Raw genomic sequence first — 15,722 nt, forward strand, 5'->3', positions numbered from 1 at the left:
ATGGTTGATTTCATAGTTATGAGCACTAATTTAATTGGACCTTTATGATATAAAGGGTTTATCTCAAAAATAAATAAATTAAATGGGGCTCTCACATCAAGTCTAAGCCTTAAAGTTTTTTGGCTTGAAGACTTCAAAATGATAATCAAATTTATTCGAAATATTTTTATTACGATGTTTTGTAATTTTTTTTAATCACGATAATAATTAAATATTTAATAATCGATTTCATTAAAATTATTAAAAAAATACCTTTACCTTTTAGAATCAATTTGAACGGACAAGATCAAATCAAACTTAATAATATTCTGCTCTAATTTGGTATATTTTTTTTATAGAATCAAATAATTTATTTCTGAACTGAACTGTATAAATACCGAACTAAACCCGTCAAATATCAAATTTGAATCCGAATTATCTATCAATATATGTGTAAATGTTATGTTTCGTTTCGTATTTGATATACTCATATAACAAAATCATTTCAAACTGAACCGACACTAAAACCAAATTGAGTGGATCGTTTAACATTCAATACTAATTTGATACAATTTTCATAAAACAAAAACTATATGAATATTGAATGGAAAACCGAAACACTCACCTTTATTGAGAAGAGAAGTATAAGAAGTATACAAAGTACTTTTTGAATATTGTCATTTCATTGTCTTTATATAAATCCAAACAATCAATTTTAAGTTTATATTAATTTTATTTAACTATTATAACTCATAATTTTATTATTTGACTCGACGACTCAATTAAACCTTAAACATGCTAGATTAACTTTTAAAGCTCACCTCTCACATTATAGTATTTAATAGTTTATAGGCATAATCAAATTGATAAAACATGTTCTCACCCTGAGTTCAAACCTAAGCGTGGGGAGGGACATTCATCTGGACTTCCTTAGTCTTTTGGAAGATATAATCGGGTCAAAGGTCCGATGAACTTACGGATTATAAAAAAAAATGATAAAGGATATAAATATAATTTAATTAAAGAACCCAAATTTTTTTACGTTATTGTTTCTTCATTGGAAAGTGAAAGAAATTAATATACTATTGTCTTCTTTTTCACCATCAAAGAAACCCAAAATAAATTATTAAATAAAAAATAGAGAGATCTAGAAAGGTAAATTATTAAATAGAAAATAGAGAGATATAGAAACGAAAAAGAGAGTAAATAAACAGTACGTTGGGGAAATATATTATAGTATTTGTTATATCATGTTATTATATAAAGACACTGCTATATATCATAGTACCATTGTAGCAAAAGATCAAATTATCGTTATAAATATTTTTCTAATTACCGTTATGAATATTATTCTCGGCGTGAACGAGGCGGGTGGCCGGTTTTGGCTTTTATGCTTGCTTCTCTCTTGTTATACCGAAAACAGTCAAGTGGAGAACAGAAAACACTAGACATGATCCATAAGCTGGTTCCCCGTGAGTTATTACGGTTGATGTCCCCTCTAAATCCTCTGCCTTCACAATTGAGATATCTTCAGTATGTTTCAAGAAGAAATGTCCTGTCACAATGGCCTCCACTAGATCGTGCTCTTACACTAGACTGTGTCATTTTTAGAGGGATTCCTGATTTTGATGGCGAAGGTGGTTGCCGACCCTTACTCAGGATCGGCATTCTTTTAAATTTATGATTATACGTTCATTATCCTTGGAAAAATACTTTCCGTAATTGATTTAACAACTAGTCCACATTCGTAACTAATGAAAAATATAAATGTATCAGATATAAATGTCTATCCAAATTCACCAAAAGAAAAAAAATTGTGTATCTCTTAATAGAGAAACATATCGTTATAACATATAACCTCGCATGGTGTATATGGATTTGAAAAATAAATTCATTTATGCATAAATAGAATTTAATTTCTTAGTTTTAAAATAAAGGGAATTGAAAAATAAAGAGTAAAACCATAAAAATCCTTAAATTTGTAAAATGGTGAAATAAATTTCTAAACTTTTCATTTAACAAATTTATCGTCAAACTTATAAAATATATCATTATAATTTTTAAATTTGTAAAATGAGTGATTATAATTTCTAAACTTGTTAAAAAAATTCGACGATGTTAATTTATAAATCAGTTTGAAAATGATAATAATGTATTTTGTAAATTTAAAAATTATAATAATATATTTTATAAATTTTATGGATTTTTATAGGTTTTATCCAAAACAAATACGAAGGGATTATGGAATAAAAATGGAATTCATTTCTATTTGTTGTGTTGAATATACTTCTAATTTTTTGTGTTGTTGGTTGGACATTATTTAAGAATATTGTTTTTTTGGTTGAAACATTATTGACATAGATTATGTCATATGTCCTAAGAATCCGTAGAATAGATCCTCGATTTTTCTCGTTCTCTCCGAATCGGACATCCTCAATCTCTGTCTGAAATTCCCCAGAGCTACATCATCTTGGATTAAAGAAAACAAAAAAACCTAGCTTTCTCTCTCTACAAGATACCTAACTCTCTCTCTCTCTCTGCATCATTCTTCTTCCTCCTTTTCTTGTGCAGAGCTATCAACATCTGTTTGATTGAAAGCTAAGTCTCAATCTGGAACGAGGAAAATAGAAGTGTGCATGTGAAGACAAACCACCAAACAACAAGGAACAAAACCCCACGGATTGTTCCTTGAAGACCCAGCAAACACACAATCCATGGCTTCTTCTTCTTGAAATTTCCCCTTTTGTTCTCTGGTGATTTGGGTTTGTTATATTTGTTCCTGCAATGTGGGTCGATTTTGGTGGCGGTCATCATTTATAGGGTTGTGGGTTTCTTCCCTTTGATCGAACCTCCATGGCTTTGTTCAGAAAATTTTTCTACAGGAAACCACCTGATGGGTTGTTGGAGATCTCGGAGAGGGTTTATGGTACGATCTCTCGATGTTTTAATCGACTTGTTCTGCTCAAATTCTGCATTCCATGTTTGGAAAGTTTACTGAAAAATCATGGGTTTAGGTTTAGGATTATGTTTATGTTCTGCTTTCTCATTCTCTAGAGTACTTCTGGGATTTGTTCTAATATCTGTGGAAGTTCCGGGGTTTTAATTAAGGTTTCAGAAAATTTTGAGGTTTTGAGGGCTGAAGATTTTACAAGTTCTGGTAGCTTTTTTGGTCATATCGATCTGGGTTCCAAGTGCAGGTTTTTATCTGGTTTTGAATATTTATTGGGGTCATTGCTGAGTTGATTTAGTATTATCTGAAGATTAGACCTTTCAATTTCAAATGCAATTCTTCTCTATTTGTGAATCCAATTCGTCGGTTTACCGTTAGCTCTCATGGATTATGTCCAAGAAGTTAGCCACTGGAACAGTGAGTTGCAATAATATGATCAGGTTGATCTCTGAGACTAAGTAGAATCCTAATATTCCAGTAATCGGCAAGAAAATTGTGTGATCTCTGAGTCTTATTCTTGTGAAATCCTATGATGTTTGAGTTATTGGTCTGAAGAAACATCCATACATGCTTTATAGTAACTTATTCTGCAATAAAGTTACAGACGTTTGACTTGGTATGTTCCTTTTGGTGTTTCTTATTCCAGTCTTTGATTGCTGCTTAAGCACAGACATGTTGGAGGACGACGAGTTTGGTGTCTATGTGGGACGCATACTCGGTCAGCTACGAGACCAGTTTCATGATGCTTCATTCATGGTGTTTAATTTCCGTGAAGGAGATAATCAAAGTCAGATAGGGAGTATATTATCAGAGTACGATATGACGGTCATGGACTATCCTCGTCATTATGAAGGTTGCCCTTTGCTTACAATGGAAATGATCCATCATTTTCTTAGATCAAGTTCAAATTGGTTATCATTAAGCCAACAGAATATCTTACTGATGCATTGTGAACGAGGCGGGTGGCCGGTTTTGGCTTTTATGCTTGCTTCTCTCTTGTTATACCGAAAACAGTCAAGTGGAGAACAGAAAACACTAGACATGATCCATAAGCTGGTTCCCCGTGAGTTATTACGGTTGATGTCCCCTCTAAATCCTCTGCCTTCACAATTGAGATATCTTCAGTATGTTTCAAGAAGAAATGTCCTGTCACAATGGCCTCCACTAGATCGTGCTCTTACACTAGACTGTGTCATTTTTAGAGGGATTCCTGATTTTGATGGCGAAGGTGGTTGCCGACCCTTACTCAGGATATATGGTCAAGATCCTTTTATGCCTTCAGACCGAACATCAAAAGTTCTGTTCTCTATGCCCAAACAAAGCAAATCTGTTCGCCAATGCAACCAGGTGACCTTGATCATTCTTAGCTCCCTTTGCTTATTCACTTCTGCTTTAAGATAATCCAAGCTTCTCACTTGTTTCTGCAGGCGGATTGCGAGCTGGTAAAGATTGACATCCATTGCCATGTTCAAGGTGATGTAGTGCTTGAATGCATTAGCTCGGATAGTGAACATCATAGAGAAGAGATGATGTTTCGGGTTATGTTCAATACAGCTTTTCTCAAATCAAACGTTCTAATGCTTAATCGTGATGACATTGATGTTTTGTGGAACTCAATGGATCGATTTCCCAGGAGTTTCACTGCCGAGGTAAACTATTCATCTTGTTTTTTTCTTGGATAAGTAAAAGATATTGGTGGTAACATCTTTTGTTTTTGTTAAGGTTATATTTTCGGAGATGGATGTTGGTGGTATCCTTGTTTCTGTTGGTATGCCAAATATGGAGGAACAAGATGGCATACCCATGGAAGCATTTGCCAAAGTCCAGGAAATTTTCAGTGACATTGAATGGTTGGATCCAAAATCTGATGTTGCGGTGAATGTCTTTCACCAAATAACAGCAGCAAATATCATTCAAGAAAGCTTGGAATCTGGTTCTCCTCGAAGCCCGTCACAAAGTCTGTTGGAATCAGCTCTTATGAAAGTTAAAGAGAAAACCAAGTTGATGATATCAGAAAACGGGTCTGGAAGTCCTGCTTCTGTCTCTGCTCATGGAAAAGAAAAAGATACCGTTGCATGGGATAAACCATGCACAGACCCGCCGAGTTCACCCCTTGAGAAGGCTGAACCTCATGGACTTAAGGTTTCAGTCCGGAGAACGGCTCTCTCTAAGATAATCTCGCCAGTATCACCTATGCCCATTTCCAGATATCACAGTTCTCCATCAAACATTGGAATTACTGCACTATTGCATGATCATGATGCGTCTGATGGGGAAGAGGCTGCTACTTCATCATCCCTAGCTTCTCAGGTGACTTCTTTACCGATAAACCGAGTTTCCAAGTTTAACAGTTTCCCTGCTCCGGCTACAGGTTCCTACACGGTTCCTGTCCCTCCTTCTACACCAAGACAACAACTTTCACAGCCTCGGCCTCTTCCTCAACTGCCACCTCTGAAGAACTTAACAAACACATCTGCCCCTCCACCACCTCCACCACCTCCTCCACATTCCAGACATCCTAGTAAAAGACAGTCTTCATTAGCATTGCCGCCACCACCACCACCTCCTCCTCTAAAGCATTCAGTAACCAGAACAAGCCTTCCACCTCCTCCGCCGCCACCACCACCAACTTTGCATTCTGGTTCTGTATCAGGAACTGTAAAAAATCCAGTTGTGAAAGCCCCACCTCCACCTGTGCCTCCTTCACGAGCCCCTTCACCTTTGTCTCAGTCTCATCATGCGGATTGTAATGGAAACGTTCCTCCAGTTCCTGGACCGCCATGTGGCTTGAAGGGAAGTGGGTTTTCACGGATCAATGCTAGAGGTCAGTGTCATGCGAAAAAGACCAACTTGAAACCGTATCATTGGTTGAAGCTTACGAGGGTAGTTCAAGGAAGCTTATGGGCTGAGGCACAGAAACTCGATGAAGATGCTAAGTATGGTTATATTTTATTTGTTTTTTTTTTCTTTCTTTTCAAATTTCTGATGTTTCTTATGTGAACTCTGTCATCATTTGACTGCGTCTTTTCATTTTCAGGGCTCCAGAGTTTGACATCTCAGAGCTTGAGAAACTCTTCTCAGCAGCCGCTCCTAACTTAGACAGTGGCAGTAAAGGTGGGAAATCGGGTCGGCGTGCCTCAGGACGCAAATCTGGGAAAGTGCAGCTGGTAATTGTTGGCTTTTTTATCGTTATGATACGGCCAACCTGTTGTGTTTTGAAGATATCCTAAATCATTTTGTGAATTTGTAGAAACATGAAATAGGGATCCTCTTGACATATTTGTTAGAATTTAGCAGACAGCTGCTCTGTTTCATTATCTCATTTCTCCTATTAGCTTTGCAGATTGAACTCAGACGGGCATACAACTGTGAGATCATGCTTTCCAAAGTTAAAATTCCTTTGCCCGATTTGATGGTAATCTCTAGCAATCCCCTTGCAGATTCTTGACCAGATCTTTGTCTTGAGCTGTTTTTCTTAGATGATACAGCATCATTCTAGTTTCCCTCACTGTCTGAAGCAAGAGCTGTTTGAACAGTATGTTGATATGGATATCCTTCTCGTACAGAGTTCCATTCTTGCACTGGACGAGTCAGTGTTAGATGTTGATCAGGCTGACAATCTAATCAAGTTTTGTCCAACGAAAGATGAAATTGATTTGCTCAAGGTATTTGCTTCTCATCCAAATAGAAGTAAGAAGTTACCTTTCTCTGAAAATACCATACATATAGATAGACACACACACACACACACACTGTTAACAGACATTCTTGTGATGTAAACTGCATTCCACATAAGTGTAATGCTTTTGTTTGTCTTCTGCAGGGCTACACTGGAGATAAGGAGAATTTGGGCCGATGTGAGCAGGTTGGTTTGGTGTTCTATCCGATTTTTTACTTATGAATGTTCTGGATGTTTCTTTTAAACATTTTCACGATCAAATATTGTCCAAGTTTAAGTTACCGATGTTTCTAGTAGTCTAGATCAATGATTATCGTCATTTGCTTTTCGAGTCGGGAGTTAAACCCTCACGAGAGCTTACTTTCATCTATAAACTTCGTACTGACAGCTACTTTCTGACCTTTTTCTGATAGTTTTTTTTAGAATTACTGAAAGTTCCACGGGTGGAATCAAAACTAAGGGTACTATCATTCAAGATACAGTTCCGCTCCCAGGTACGACTATCGAATAGATTTCGTGTTTTCTAAATGCCTTCTTCTGTTCTCCTATTGAATATGGCTCTTACACGATCTACGGGTTTTCTTTTTTTCTTTTTTTTTTGCAGGTTTCTGACCTTAGAACAAATCTGAACATTATAAATTCTGCAGCCGATGAGGCAAGCTGATCGATTATATCATACATATTTCTTGAGGTTCAAGTTGTTTTTAACACTATCACTCTATCATACGTTATCATTTTCCAGGTTAGGAGCTCGGTTAAGCTGAAAAGGATAATGCAAACTATACTTTCTTTGGGCAATGCCTTGAACCATGGGACTGTGAGGGGTGAGTTTGATTCTATTTCATACTCATCCGCTTGGTAAAGCATCTTTTTTTTATATAAAAAAAAATTTCTTCTATTCATCACAGGTTCTGCTCTCGGATTTCGATTGGATAGTCTTCTGAAACTCACTGATACGAGAGCCCGAAACAATAAGATTACTCTGATGCACTATCTCTGTAAGGTAGAGGCCCCTCTCTCTCTCTCTCGGCTACTGCTTTCTTGCCATTATTGACCCAAGCTTGGATTTTTCAGGTACTTGCCGACAAACTTCCAGAGCTTCTTGATTTTCCGAAAGATCTGGTGAGGTTGGAGGCTGCATCAAAGGTTATTTATTCTTTTTTCTTTTAAGTCTTTCTCTATGTTCATATTGTGGAGGTGATTCTCTAACAACAGTCATGATTTCAGATTCAACTAAAGTACTTGGCAGAGGAGATGCAAGCAATTAGCAAGGGGCTGGAGAAACTTGTACAAGAATTCAATGCATCTGAAAACGACGGTCCGATATCAGAGCATTTTCGTAAGGTAACTAAACCTACTGTCTTGGCCTTTTGTCTGTAGTTTTCTCGTTCTTGTTTCGAACTTTTCCTTAACTGTTTCAGTTTTCGTGCACTGTCAGAACTTGAAAGAGTTTCTCGGTTTCGCTGAAGGAGAAGTGAGATCACTGGCTTCTCTCTATTCAGCTGTGGTATGATCCTTCAGTTCAAAACACTTCTCATGTCTTTTATTAGCTTTTTCTCCGAGCCACTATACTTTGACTAGATTTATGGTACTTATCTCTACAAACACGTGCTTTCGGTTGATTTTTTTGTTTTAGGGTAGAAGTGCCGATGCTTTGGCTCTTTACTTTGGAGAAGATCCAGCTCGTGTCCCGTTTGAGCAAGGTACATTCTCTGGCAAGTTTCCCATCTTCGATTTATAATCTCTATTCGGGGGTTTTCGGGAGCAGTTCCTGTCTTGTAACCGACATGTCAAACCAAGCACAAAACCCTTTTTCTTGTTTGTCTGAATCTTGCAGTTGTCTCTACACTTTTGAACTTTGTCAAAATATTTGTACGGTCGCATGAGGAAAACCGCAAGCAACTTGAGTTTGAGAAGAAGAAAGCACAGAAGGAAGCCGAGGACGAGAAACTGAAAACAGGTGGAATTAAGGAGGGGTAGACATTGAGGGACACAGTGTACTCATGTGTGTTCTCTCCTCTCTATTAGCCTCCTTGACTTGCTTGGCAAGGCAAGGCAAAGTCAAAGTCAAACAGATCAAGCCAGAGATGGAAGGTGTGAGAATAGAGGGTGTATATATATAAAATCTCGAGAAGAGAAGGAAGAACAGCCTGCGGATTGTTGTCGGGGAACTGACAAGACAGTGTTCGGATTTTAGATTAGGACGAAGATTCTCTGGTAGATGAAGCCGAAAACCGGTTTGGGCAGTTAGCTATGAAGAAGGAGAAGCAAGCAGAATGAAGGTTTACTACTGAATATGCGTTTGATATGTAATTTTTGGTAGTCAAAGAAATGTGTGTGTATATATATATATGCAGACATACATATAGTTTGTCAACATCCAAGTTTTGCTTCCTTGGAAAATTAGGGTTCTTTTCCTAATGTTGATATATTATATATATAAACCCTACAAAATATAAGATGACAAGGAACTTGGAAAGAGTTTCATGTCTCTTTGTCGAGAAAAACAGGTGAAATATCATTACCATTAGCCGGAGTTTGCTCATTTCGACGCCTTCGTTTCCCGTAGCCGTTTCCGCTGTTAATCGCAGCCTCCTGCCATCCACCGAACGTCAAGTAATTCGCGAGTGTATCTTTCACGCTCTCTACCACCTCTCTCTCCACCGGTGCCAATTTCTCCAGTGAAATCCCCGCCGCTGCTTCCTCAGATTCTCTCATACAAGCTATCTGCACAAAGATATACACACACATATATATATCACCCGCCTCAGCCACAAGTGGTGCAGATGCAATCACGTTGGTCATGTCAGATGCCATTCATCAAGATTCATCCAAAATGTCGGAATGGATGCAGTTTTCAACTATGGGTGACACTTGCATATGCTAAAAAGTTCATCCTATGTAATCCCTGGAAGATTCTGCTTGTGCAATTTCCTCTGTGAGAAAGAAGTAAAGGACGGAAATAGAGTAAATGGGAGGGGGTGAAGAAGAGATCTTTTACCATATTCATAACTTGGGTCTCGAGAAATGCTTCCCGGTATAGTTTGGTGATACTGATGCGGGCATACCATTCCATGTAAGCTCCTTCATCCACACAGCCACCTGCAGGACTGTCCATGATGTTGTCCCGACGTTCAGCCCATTCCTCGCATGCTAGACTCATCGAAGTATCTAAATCGTCAAGCCTACGATTCTTTCTATCTCGGCGTTTCACTTTCTGGGGTATTGGTTGGCATTTCCCAAATTGCCTCAGACACCTGTCTGGGAAATGCAACTCTATTTTCTCAAAGCATACAAGTGTTGTTCTTGATCTTCCCAGAACCAACTTTGCCTTTATATGTTGAGGGATGATATTCTCAAGTTTTTCATATGGGCACCATGTGATCTGCATACCATAACATGCTCGTAAGGTTTTATAACATATAAATGGAGGCCAATGATCGAACAAAACAAGCAGAGCAGTAACTTGCTATAGGTAGATCATAAGAAATAACGTTTAGTTAAGGTTGACTCGTGGATAAGAGTAAAAATAAAATTGTCCCAGAAAATGAGTATGGAATTTACCTTGCTTGGATCAAGATCGTCCAGTTCTCTACGGTACTCTGTCAGGTCAGTTTTTGATCTGCTGCCTTTACCTTTCCACAAGAGAGCGAGAGGAAAGCAAACTTCATATGCTTCTGGCCGGCCAACATCCAAATGAAAATAACTCCAACACTACACATAGGAGCAGACCATGTTACTTCGTCCAAGACATCAAGATAAAACCGACATAAAATAAGTAAAAGAAATGCAGTTTCACATGAGAAACCTGTAGCAGTGTCAGACAGCCACAAATGTTGCTTTGAGACTTGAGGGATGCATTGCCGAGAGCTCGGTACAAGCAAGCCAAAGCTGCTGCTCCCCATGCATATCTCCCGGCTTTATCAAAGTCTTCAAACAAAGGCAAGTACTTCACAGAAACCTTATCACCATCAGTTGTAGCAAAAATCGTACTGCCGATAAGGTACAACAGATAAGCTCGTGTATGGCATTTCACTTGTTCAGCCGATGCATCTTCCGGGCACTCGGAAAACGTCTTTTTCAGCCAATTAAGCTTCACCCGCGAACAATTCACTTCCTTATTAGCAGCAGATGGTACTTTTCCCAACAGCCTTCCACAAATATCCAGGGCGGCTTCATCTCCTACCTTAGCACCAACGACAGGCTCACCATCAATCTCCAGACCGAGCACCAAGGCAACCTCGTCCATGGTTATCGTCATCTCGCCCAACGAAAGGTGAAAGGTGTTAGTTTCTCTCCTCCACCGCTCGACAAGCGCAGAGATCAGCGAATTGTTCAGACTCATCGGACCAATTCTCCTGAAGTAACCGAACCCGGCTTTGTCCACTAGCTTAACTTGTTCATCAGTGAGCTTCCACTGGTGAAGCAATGAAGTGTGTTCTTGACACCGGAGTAAGCCCCGTTCCTAGAAAACATTGTTCAAACCTAATTAAACTCGCACATCTCCGATTACGTCAACTGAGAAGATACAGTGGAATTATAAAATTTTCAGACAGTGGTTTAGGAAAAACGAAACCTGTCCTTCCCAGACAGCAGAAGAAACGTGGAGATCTTGCTCGTATAGAACGGACGGATCAACCGGTCCGACATCGATATCCATAGGGACCCCTGAATCAAATCAACAGAACTTCAAATCGATGAACAAATGTGACATCCAACGATCAAAACCCGCATGAATCAGTGCAATAAATCCCTTCATTCAAAACCGTACCTCAAGAACAGAATTCAACTCACGCGCCCTACCGGCGGATTAACTTGGTGCCTCGATCCCGCTGGTCTGATCCAATTGGGGAAAAAGACGGAGGAGCGAATTGTGCCCTAACTTTAATTGGGCCGTATTACTTTTGGGCCCTTGCCTAATTTGGACCTTCTAAAATTTTTTAATTCTATTTGCATTTATCATTTATATCGATTTGTATTTGAGGAAGTTCTCTTGCGAGAGAATGATGCCAATTTCAAGTCCAAACCATCTTAAAAGACTCAAATTTCAAGTCTATAAAATTTCTTGAAATTCGAGAGAGGAGATGTTATAAACGTGAAACAAAATATCTATTTTCCGATCAAAATACAAAAATAAAAAATAATGGTAATGAAAAGTCATAACTGTCAATCAATTTTCAAAATGTATAGACGCTGACCAATCAAGAATAAAAAATTTCAATAAATTATCTTTATTCAACATTTAGTGTGTCTCTTCTTTGTTTAAGTTAAAACATCTCAATTCTTATTTGTAATATATATCATTCAAACATATACAAGTGAATATTAAGAGTATTTTTATCGAGTTTTTTGAGAACTTTATGAATTTATCCGATTTTTATTATTATCACTTATGCCACGTCAGCATAACTAACTCTCTTCGAATAATACCGAGAATACGACGACATTCATTGTACGGATTGGAGTTAGTTAGAAAGAGGCTTGTATATATGTTGTTCATTCATCAGAAATAAAGTTATCAGTTCATTTTTCGCATTCCTTTGTTCTCTGTTTTTTTCAATTGTGAAATGGTATCAGAGCCCTTGTGAGTTTCTTTTCTCGATTCGTTCTTTCCTTGATTTTCCCGAGAAATTTCTTGGTGTTTTCCCGGTACAATGGCTGCCGCGTCTTCTTCCTCAATTCCGAGTGTGACGGATTGCTTCAGTCCGTATTATCTCAGCTCCACTGATCAGACGAACTCCGTTCTGGCTTCTCATCGCCTAACCGGCTGCAACAATTTCAATTCATGAATCTCTCCTTCTCGATGGCTTTAGAAGGACGCAATAAACTTGGTTTCATTGACGGGACACTTGCTCAACCGCCGGATTCAGATCCAGAATCCAAGCTATGGAAGAAGAACAACTTTATGGTATGTTCCTGGATCATGAATTCCGTTTCTGAACAAATTGCTGAAAGTCTACTTTACTTCAAGAAAGCGAATGATATGTGGAAGAATCTGCTAAATCGTTTTCAACAAGCTGATGTTTCTCGTCGATATCGCATCGAACAAAAGTTGAATTCTCTTCGTCAAGGTCATGATGACGTTTCTACATACTACACAAAATTGGTAACTATCTGGGAAGAATTAAAATCGGTTCAGACTTCTCCAATATGTTCATGTGGAACATGTTCTTGCGGAGTTGATAAAAAGTGGAGAGATTTGTTTGAAGAAGATTTTGTGTTTCAGTTTCTCTGTGGACTGAATGACGTCTTTGAACCTGTTCGTGATCATATCATCCTTATGGATCCTTTACCAAATCTTGCGAAAGCTTCTGGTATTGTTGTAAAACATGAACAGCAAAAGATGATCAAGAATCCAATTCTTACTGATACATCAGTATTTCAAACCCCTGTTCAACCTCAACATACCGAGAATGTTGCAGCAGTTGCGGGAGGTTTTTACAAGCCTCGTCAGCGTCCCTTATGTACTCACTGTGGCCTTTATGGTCACACAGTACACAAATGCTACAAGTTGCATGGATATCCACCAGGATACATTCCTCGGAATCCTCAGTCTCAAAATTCAGTGCCTGTTCAGAAGACATTTACGCCACAAGGAAAGAACAACTTTCAGAACAAAGGAACCATTGCAAATGTGATTACTGAACCAGTTATGGATCAGAATCAGGTCTCTGATGTTGGAGCATTGTCAACTCAACAACTTCATCAGCTTTTCTACAAGCTTGGGGCTGCTCTAAACATCTCTAGCCCAAGTATCACAGAAAATGGTGCTCCAGAAAACGTCACTTCCTCTGGTAATCATCTGATTCTATCCTCTGTTTCAGCTGATATACATATGAAAGATACCAATGATACTTGGATAATAGACTCAGGAGCCACAACTCATGTTTGTGCCCATAGCTCTCTGATGCATGATATACGAACTATTTCTCCTGTTTCTATTAGTCTACCTAATGGATCTCGACTAACAGTCACTCAAGCAGGGAAAGCAATGATCAATCAACACATAGTCTTACAAAATGTCTTACTTGTTCCATCTTTTTCTTTTAACATCCTCAATGTTTCTGCCCTTTTATCTCATAACAATTTTAATCTTTCTTTTACCCCCACGTCTTGTATCCTCCAGGCATCTATTCCGGGCTTGAAGATTGGGAAGGCTGACCTGCATTGTGGTCTGTACCTTCTCAATTCAGACTCTTTCACACCCACACCTCAAACTCAGATGTGCAATGCTCTCCGTGTTGACTTCACAGTCTGGCATAGGAGGCTTGGACATCCATCCATCCAGAAAATAAAGAACCTCTCTTCTATTCTCAACCTTAGCAAAATAACTGAACCAACGCACTGCAATACATGCCATTTGGCAAAGCAGAGGCATCTTCCTTTTGTCTCTAACAATCATGTAGCCTCTTCCATATTCGATCTTTTACATATAAACATTTGGGGTCCTTTTTCAGTTGTTTCTATTGATGGATACAAATACTTTGTGACAATTGTTGATGATCATTCTAGAACTACTTGGGTGTACATGTTAAGACAGAAAAGTGAAGTAAAGGCTATAATTCCTCAGTTTATCTCGCTTGTTGAAAGGCAATTTACAGTAAAGGTGAAGGCCATTCGATCTGATAATGCACCAGAGTTTACATAATTCTTCAAAGAAAAAGGGTTATTGCACTATTATTCGTGTCCATATACTCCCAGCAGAACTCCGTGGTGGAGAGGAAGCACCAACATATTCTGAATGTGGCAAGGTCTTTGTTTTTCCAGTCTAATATTCCTTTGCAATATTGGACTGATTGTTATCTCTCGCCATGTTACTTTTCATGAGGATATTTTTCCTTTCCTAGCTAAAGATCATTCTGATCAAAACAATTTGTTTCCTTCGACAGTCTTACCCTTTCATAATACACCTATATCTGAACCTGTTGACCAACCAAATCCTGAACATTTTCAAGCTGAACCTCATAATCCCGATCCTCATGAACATAATACACCTTTACCTTCTGATCATGTTGTTGAATCAGAGTTACCTGAACCAAATATTTTCATTTCCTCTGAACCAGATATACCCATCCCTTCTGAACGACCTCAAAGAGCAACCAAACAACCAAAATACTTGGAGGATTATCATTGTTATCAGTTTGATGACTCCTCTAAACCCTCCACTTCATTCCCTATATCATCCTACCTGACATATGACAATCTTAATCCATTCTATAAAACCTTTGTCCTAAACACTACTACCGAAACAGAACCTCGAACCTATAAAGAGGCTGTTGATACGTGTGTACCGAGTCTAGAATTTATAACCCGATTCACAACTCACCGCAAGGATACGGATCGTCGTAACACGGGGTCGAACGCAAGGACCGGTAGCTAAATCTAAATCTAATCGAGACTAAATCAAAGCAAGTAGAAGTGAAAGTGATGGTGGAAGTATATGGAAAGAATAGAAAACAAAGAAGCAAAGCAATAAGAATGTGTAAACTAGCACTCTAAGATGACCGTGGGTGTCGGGACCGTATTCGCGTGTATGGGTATATGGTAAGCATGCGAGAATCACGATATTGAATCTGTATTCGGGAATCGTCAAGCAACAAAGATAGAGAAATCACCTCCCGACATATAACTCACTATCTAAAGTTCTCTAAATCCATATCCCTATGTGATTTATCAAACTAGATGCATGAAGAACACTATCATCAATCCTAGATCGATCAAACCATATTCCTATGTGAATAATACAATCTACTCTATCGATTTTGATCCGAAACTAAACCCATATTCCTATGTAGTTCAGAATCTGAAATAATTGGCCAAGGGGTCAGCAAACACCAATCCAATAAAGCACAAATCGATAAAACCGAAACAAATCCAAATCGCAACCAAGTTAGGGTACAAACATACCCAAAACACAAACGAATCCCTAACCCACAGCCGTGGATCTACTCACGGTTCATGGAAAAACACTGAGAAAAACTAGAAACAGAAAGAAAAGAGGGAGAAGAAAGACTCATGTCGACAACAAGCGATCTTCACGTTCCAACTCTCCTTCTTCTTCCCGAAATCCCGTAAAACTCCTATTTCTCTCACCAAAGCTCTCCAAAAGTCTGT

At 38.5% G+C, this 15,722-nt stretch overlaps 3 protein-coding genes across 7 annotated transcripts; 2 read left to right on the forward strand and 1 right to left on the reverse strand.

The window, feature by feature from the left end:
• Positions 1-2,359: 2,359 nt before the first annotated feature.
• Positions 2,360-9,029, forward strand: LOC104823100 (formin-like protein 18). Of its 5 annotated transcripts, none has more exons than XR_773302.1 (17): positions 2,360-2,905; positions 3,576-4,276; positions 4,357-4,578; positions 4,652-5,865; positions 5,967-6,096; positions 6,273-6,344; positions 6,496-6,594; positions 6,753-6,794; positions 7,022-7,102; positions 7,213-7,263; positions 7,351-7,432; positions 7,517-7,611; positions 7,683-7,754; positions 7,836-7,952; positions 8,030-8,115; positions 8,245-8,311; positions 8,446-8,485. XR_773302.1 is itself a non-coding variant. In XM_010554524.1 (17 exons), the coding sequence occupies exons 1-17, from the start codon at positions 2,833-2,835 to the stop codon at positions 8,586-8,588; spliced, it is 3,330 nt and encodes a 1,109-aa protein (XP_010552826.1). In that variant the 5' UTR covers positions 2,360-2,832; the 3' UTR covers positions 8,589-9,029. The 5 variants fall into 5 exon arrangements, 3 of the variants coding, with proteins under 3 accessions (XP_010552826.1, XP_010552827.1, XP_019059158.1); XM_010554524.1 differs by having other exon boundaries at positions 8,047-8,115; positions 8,446-9,029; XM_010554525.1 differs by having other exon boundaries at positions 7,683-7,730; positions 8,047-8,115; positions 8,446-9,029.
• Positions 8,943-11,450, reverse strand: LOC104823099 (serine/threonine-protein phosphatase 7 long form homolog). Its single transcript, XM_010554523.2, has 6 exons — positions 11,380-11,450; positions 11,185-11,276; positions 10,417-11,073; positions 10,173-10,322; positions 9,610-9,993; positions 8,943-9,335 (listed from the first exon to the last, which is right to left on the reverse strand). The coding sequence occupies exons 2-6, from the start codon at positions 11,266-11,268 to the stop codon at positions 9,093-9,095; spliced, it is 1,518 nt and encodes a 505-aa protein (XP_010552825.1). The 5' UTR covers positions 11,269-11,276; positions 11,380-11,450; the 3' UTR covers positions 8,943-9,092.
• Positions 11,451-12,411: 961 nt separating this feature from the next.
• On the forward strand, positions 12,412-14,256 carry LOC104823102. Its single transcript, XM_010554526.1, has one exon. It carries the CDS (start codon positions 12,412-12,414, stop codon positions 14,254-14,256), a length of 1,845 nt encoding a protein of 614 aa, XP_010552828.1.
• The last annotated feature ends 1,466 nt before the right edge of the window (positions 14,257-15,722 follow it).

Source organism: Tarenaya hassleriana, unplaced genomic scaffold, assembly GCF_000463585.1.
Source record: "Tarenaya hassleriana unplaced genomic scaffold, ASM46358v1 Cleome391, whole genome shotgun sequence".
Taxonomy (NCBI): Eukaryota; Viridiplantae; Streptophyta; class Magnoliopsida; order Brassicales; family Cleomaceae; genus Tarenaya; species Tarenaya hassleriana.

Coding starts and splice junctions, on each gene's coding strand:
- LOC104823099 (XM_010554523.2), bottom strand. CDS start 11,268: ATGGATATCGATGTCGGACCGGTTGATCCGTCCGTTCTATACGAGCAA. Junction 10,323..10,416: donor GCTGTCTGACACTGCTACAG/GTTTCTCATGTG, acceptor TCCTATGTGTAG/TGTTGGAGTTATTTTCATTT. Junction 9,994..10,172: donor ACGATCTTGATCCAAGCAAG/GTAAATTCCATA, acceptor TATGGTATGCAG/ATCACATGGTGCCCATATGA.
- LOC104823102 (XM_010554526.1), top strand. CDS start 12,412: ATGGCTTTAGAAGGACGCAATAAACTTGGTTTCATTGACGGGACACTT.
- LOC104823100 (XM_010554524.1), top strand. CDS start 2,833: ATGGCTTTGTTCAGAAAATTTTTCTACAGGAAACCACCTGATGGGTTG. Junction 5,866..5,966: donor AAACTCGATGAAGATGCTAA/GTATGGTTATAT, acceptor TTTCATTTTCAG/GGCTCCAGAGTTTGACATCT. Junction 7,612..7,682: donor TGATGCACTATCTCTGTAAG/GTAGAGGCCCCT, acceptor TGGATTTTTCAG/GTACTTGCCGACAAACTTCC.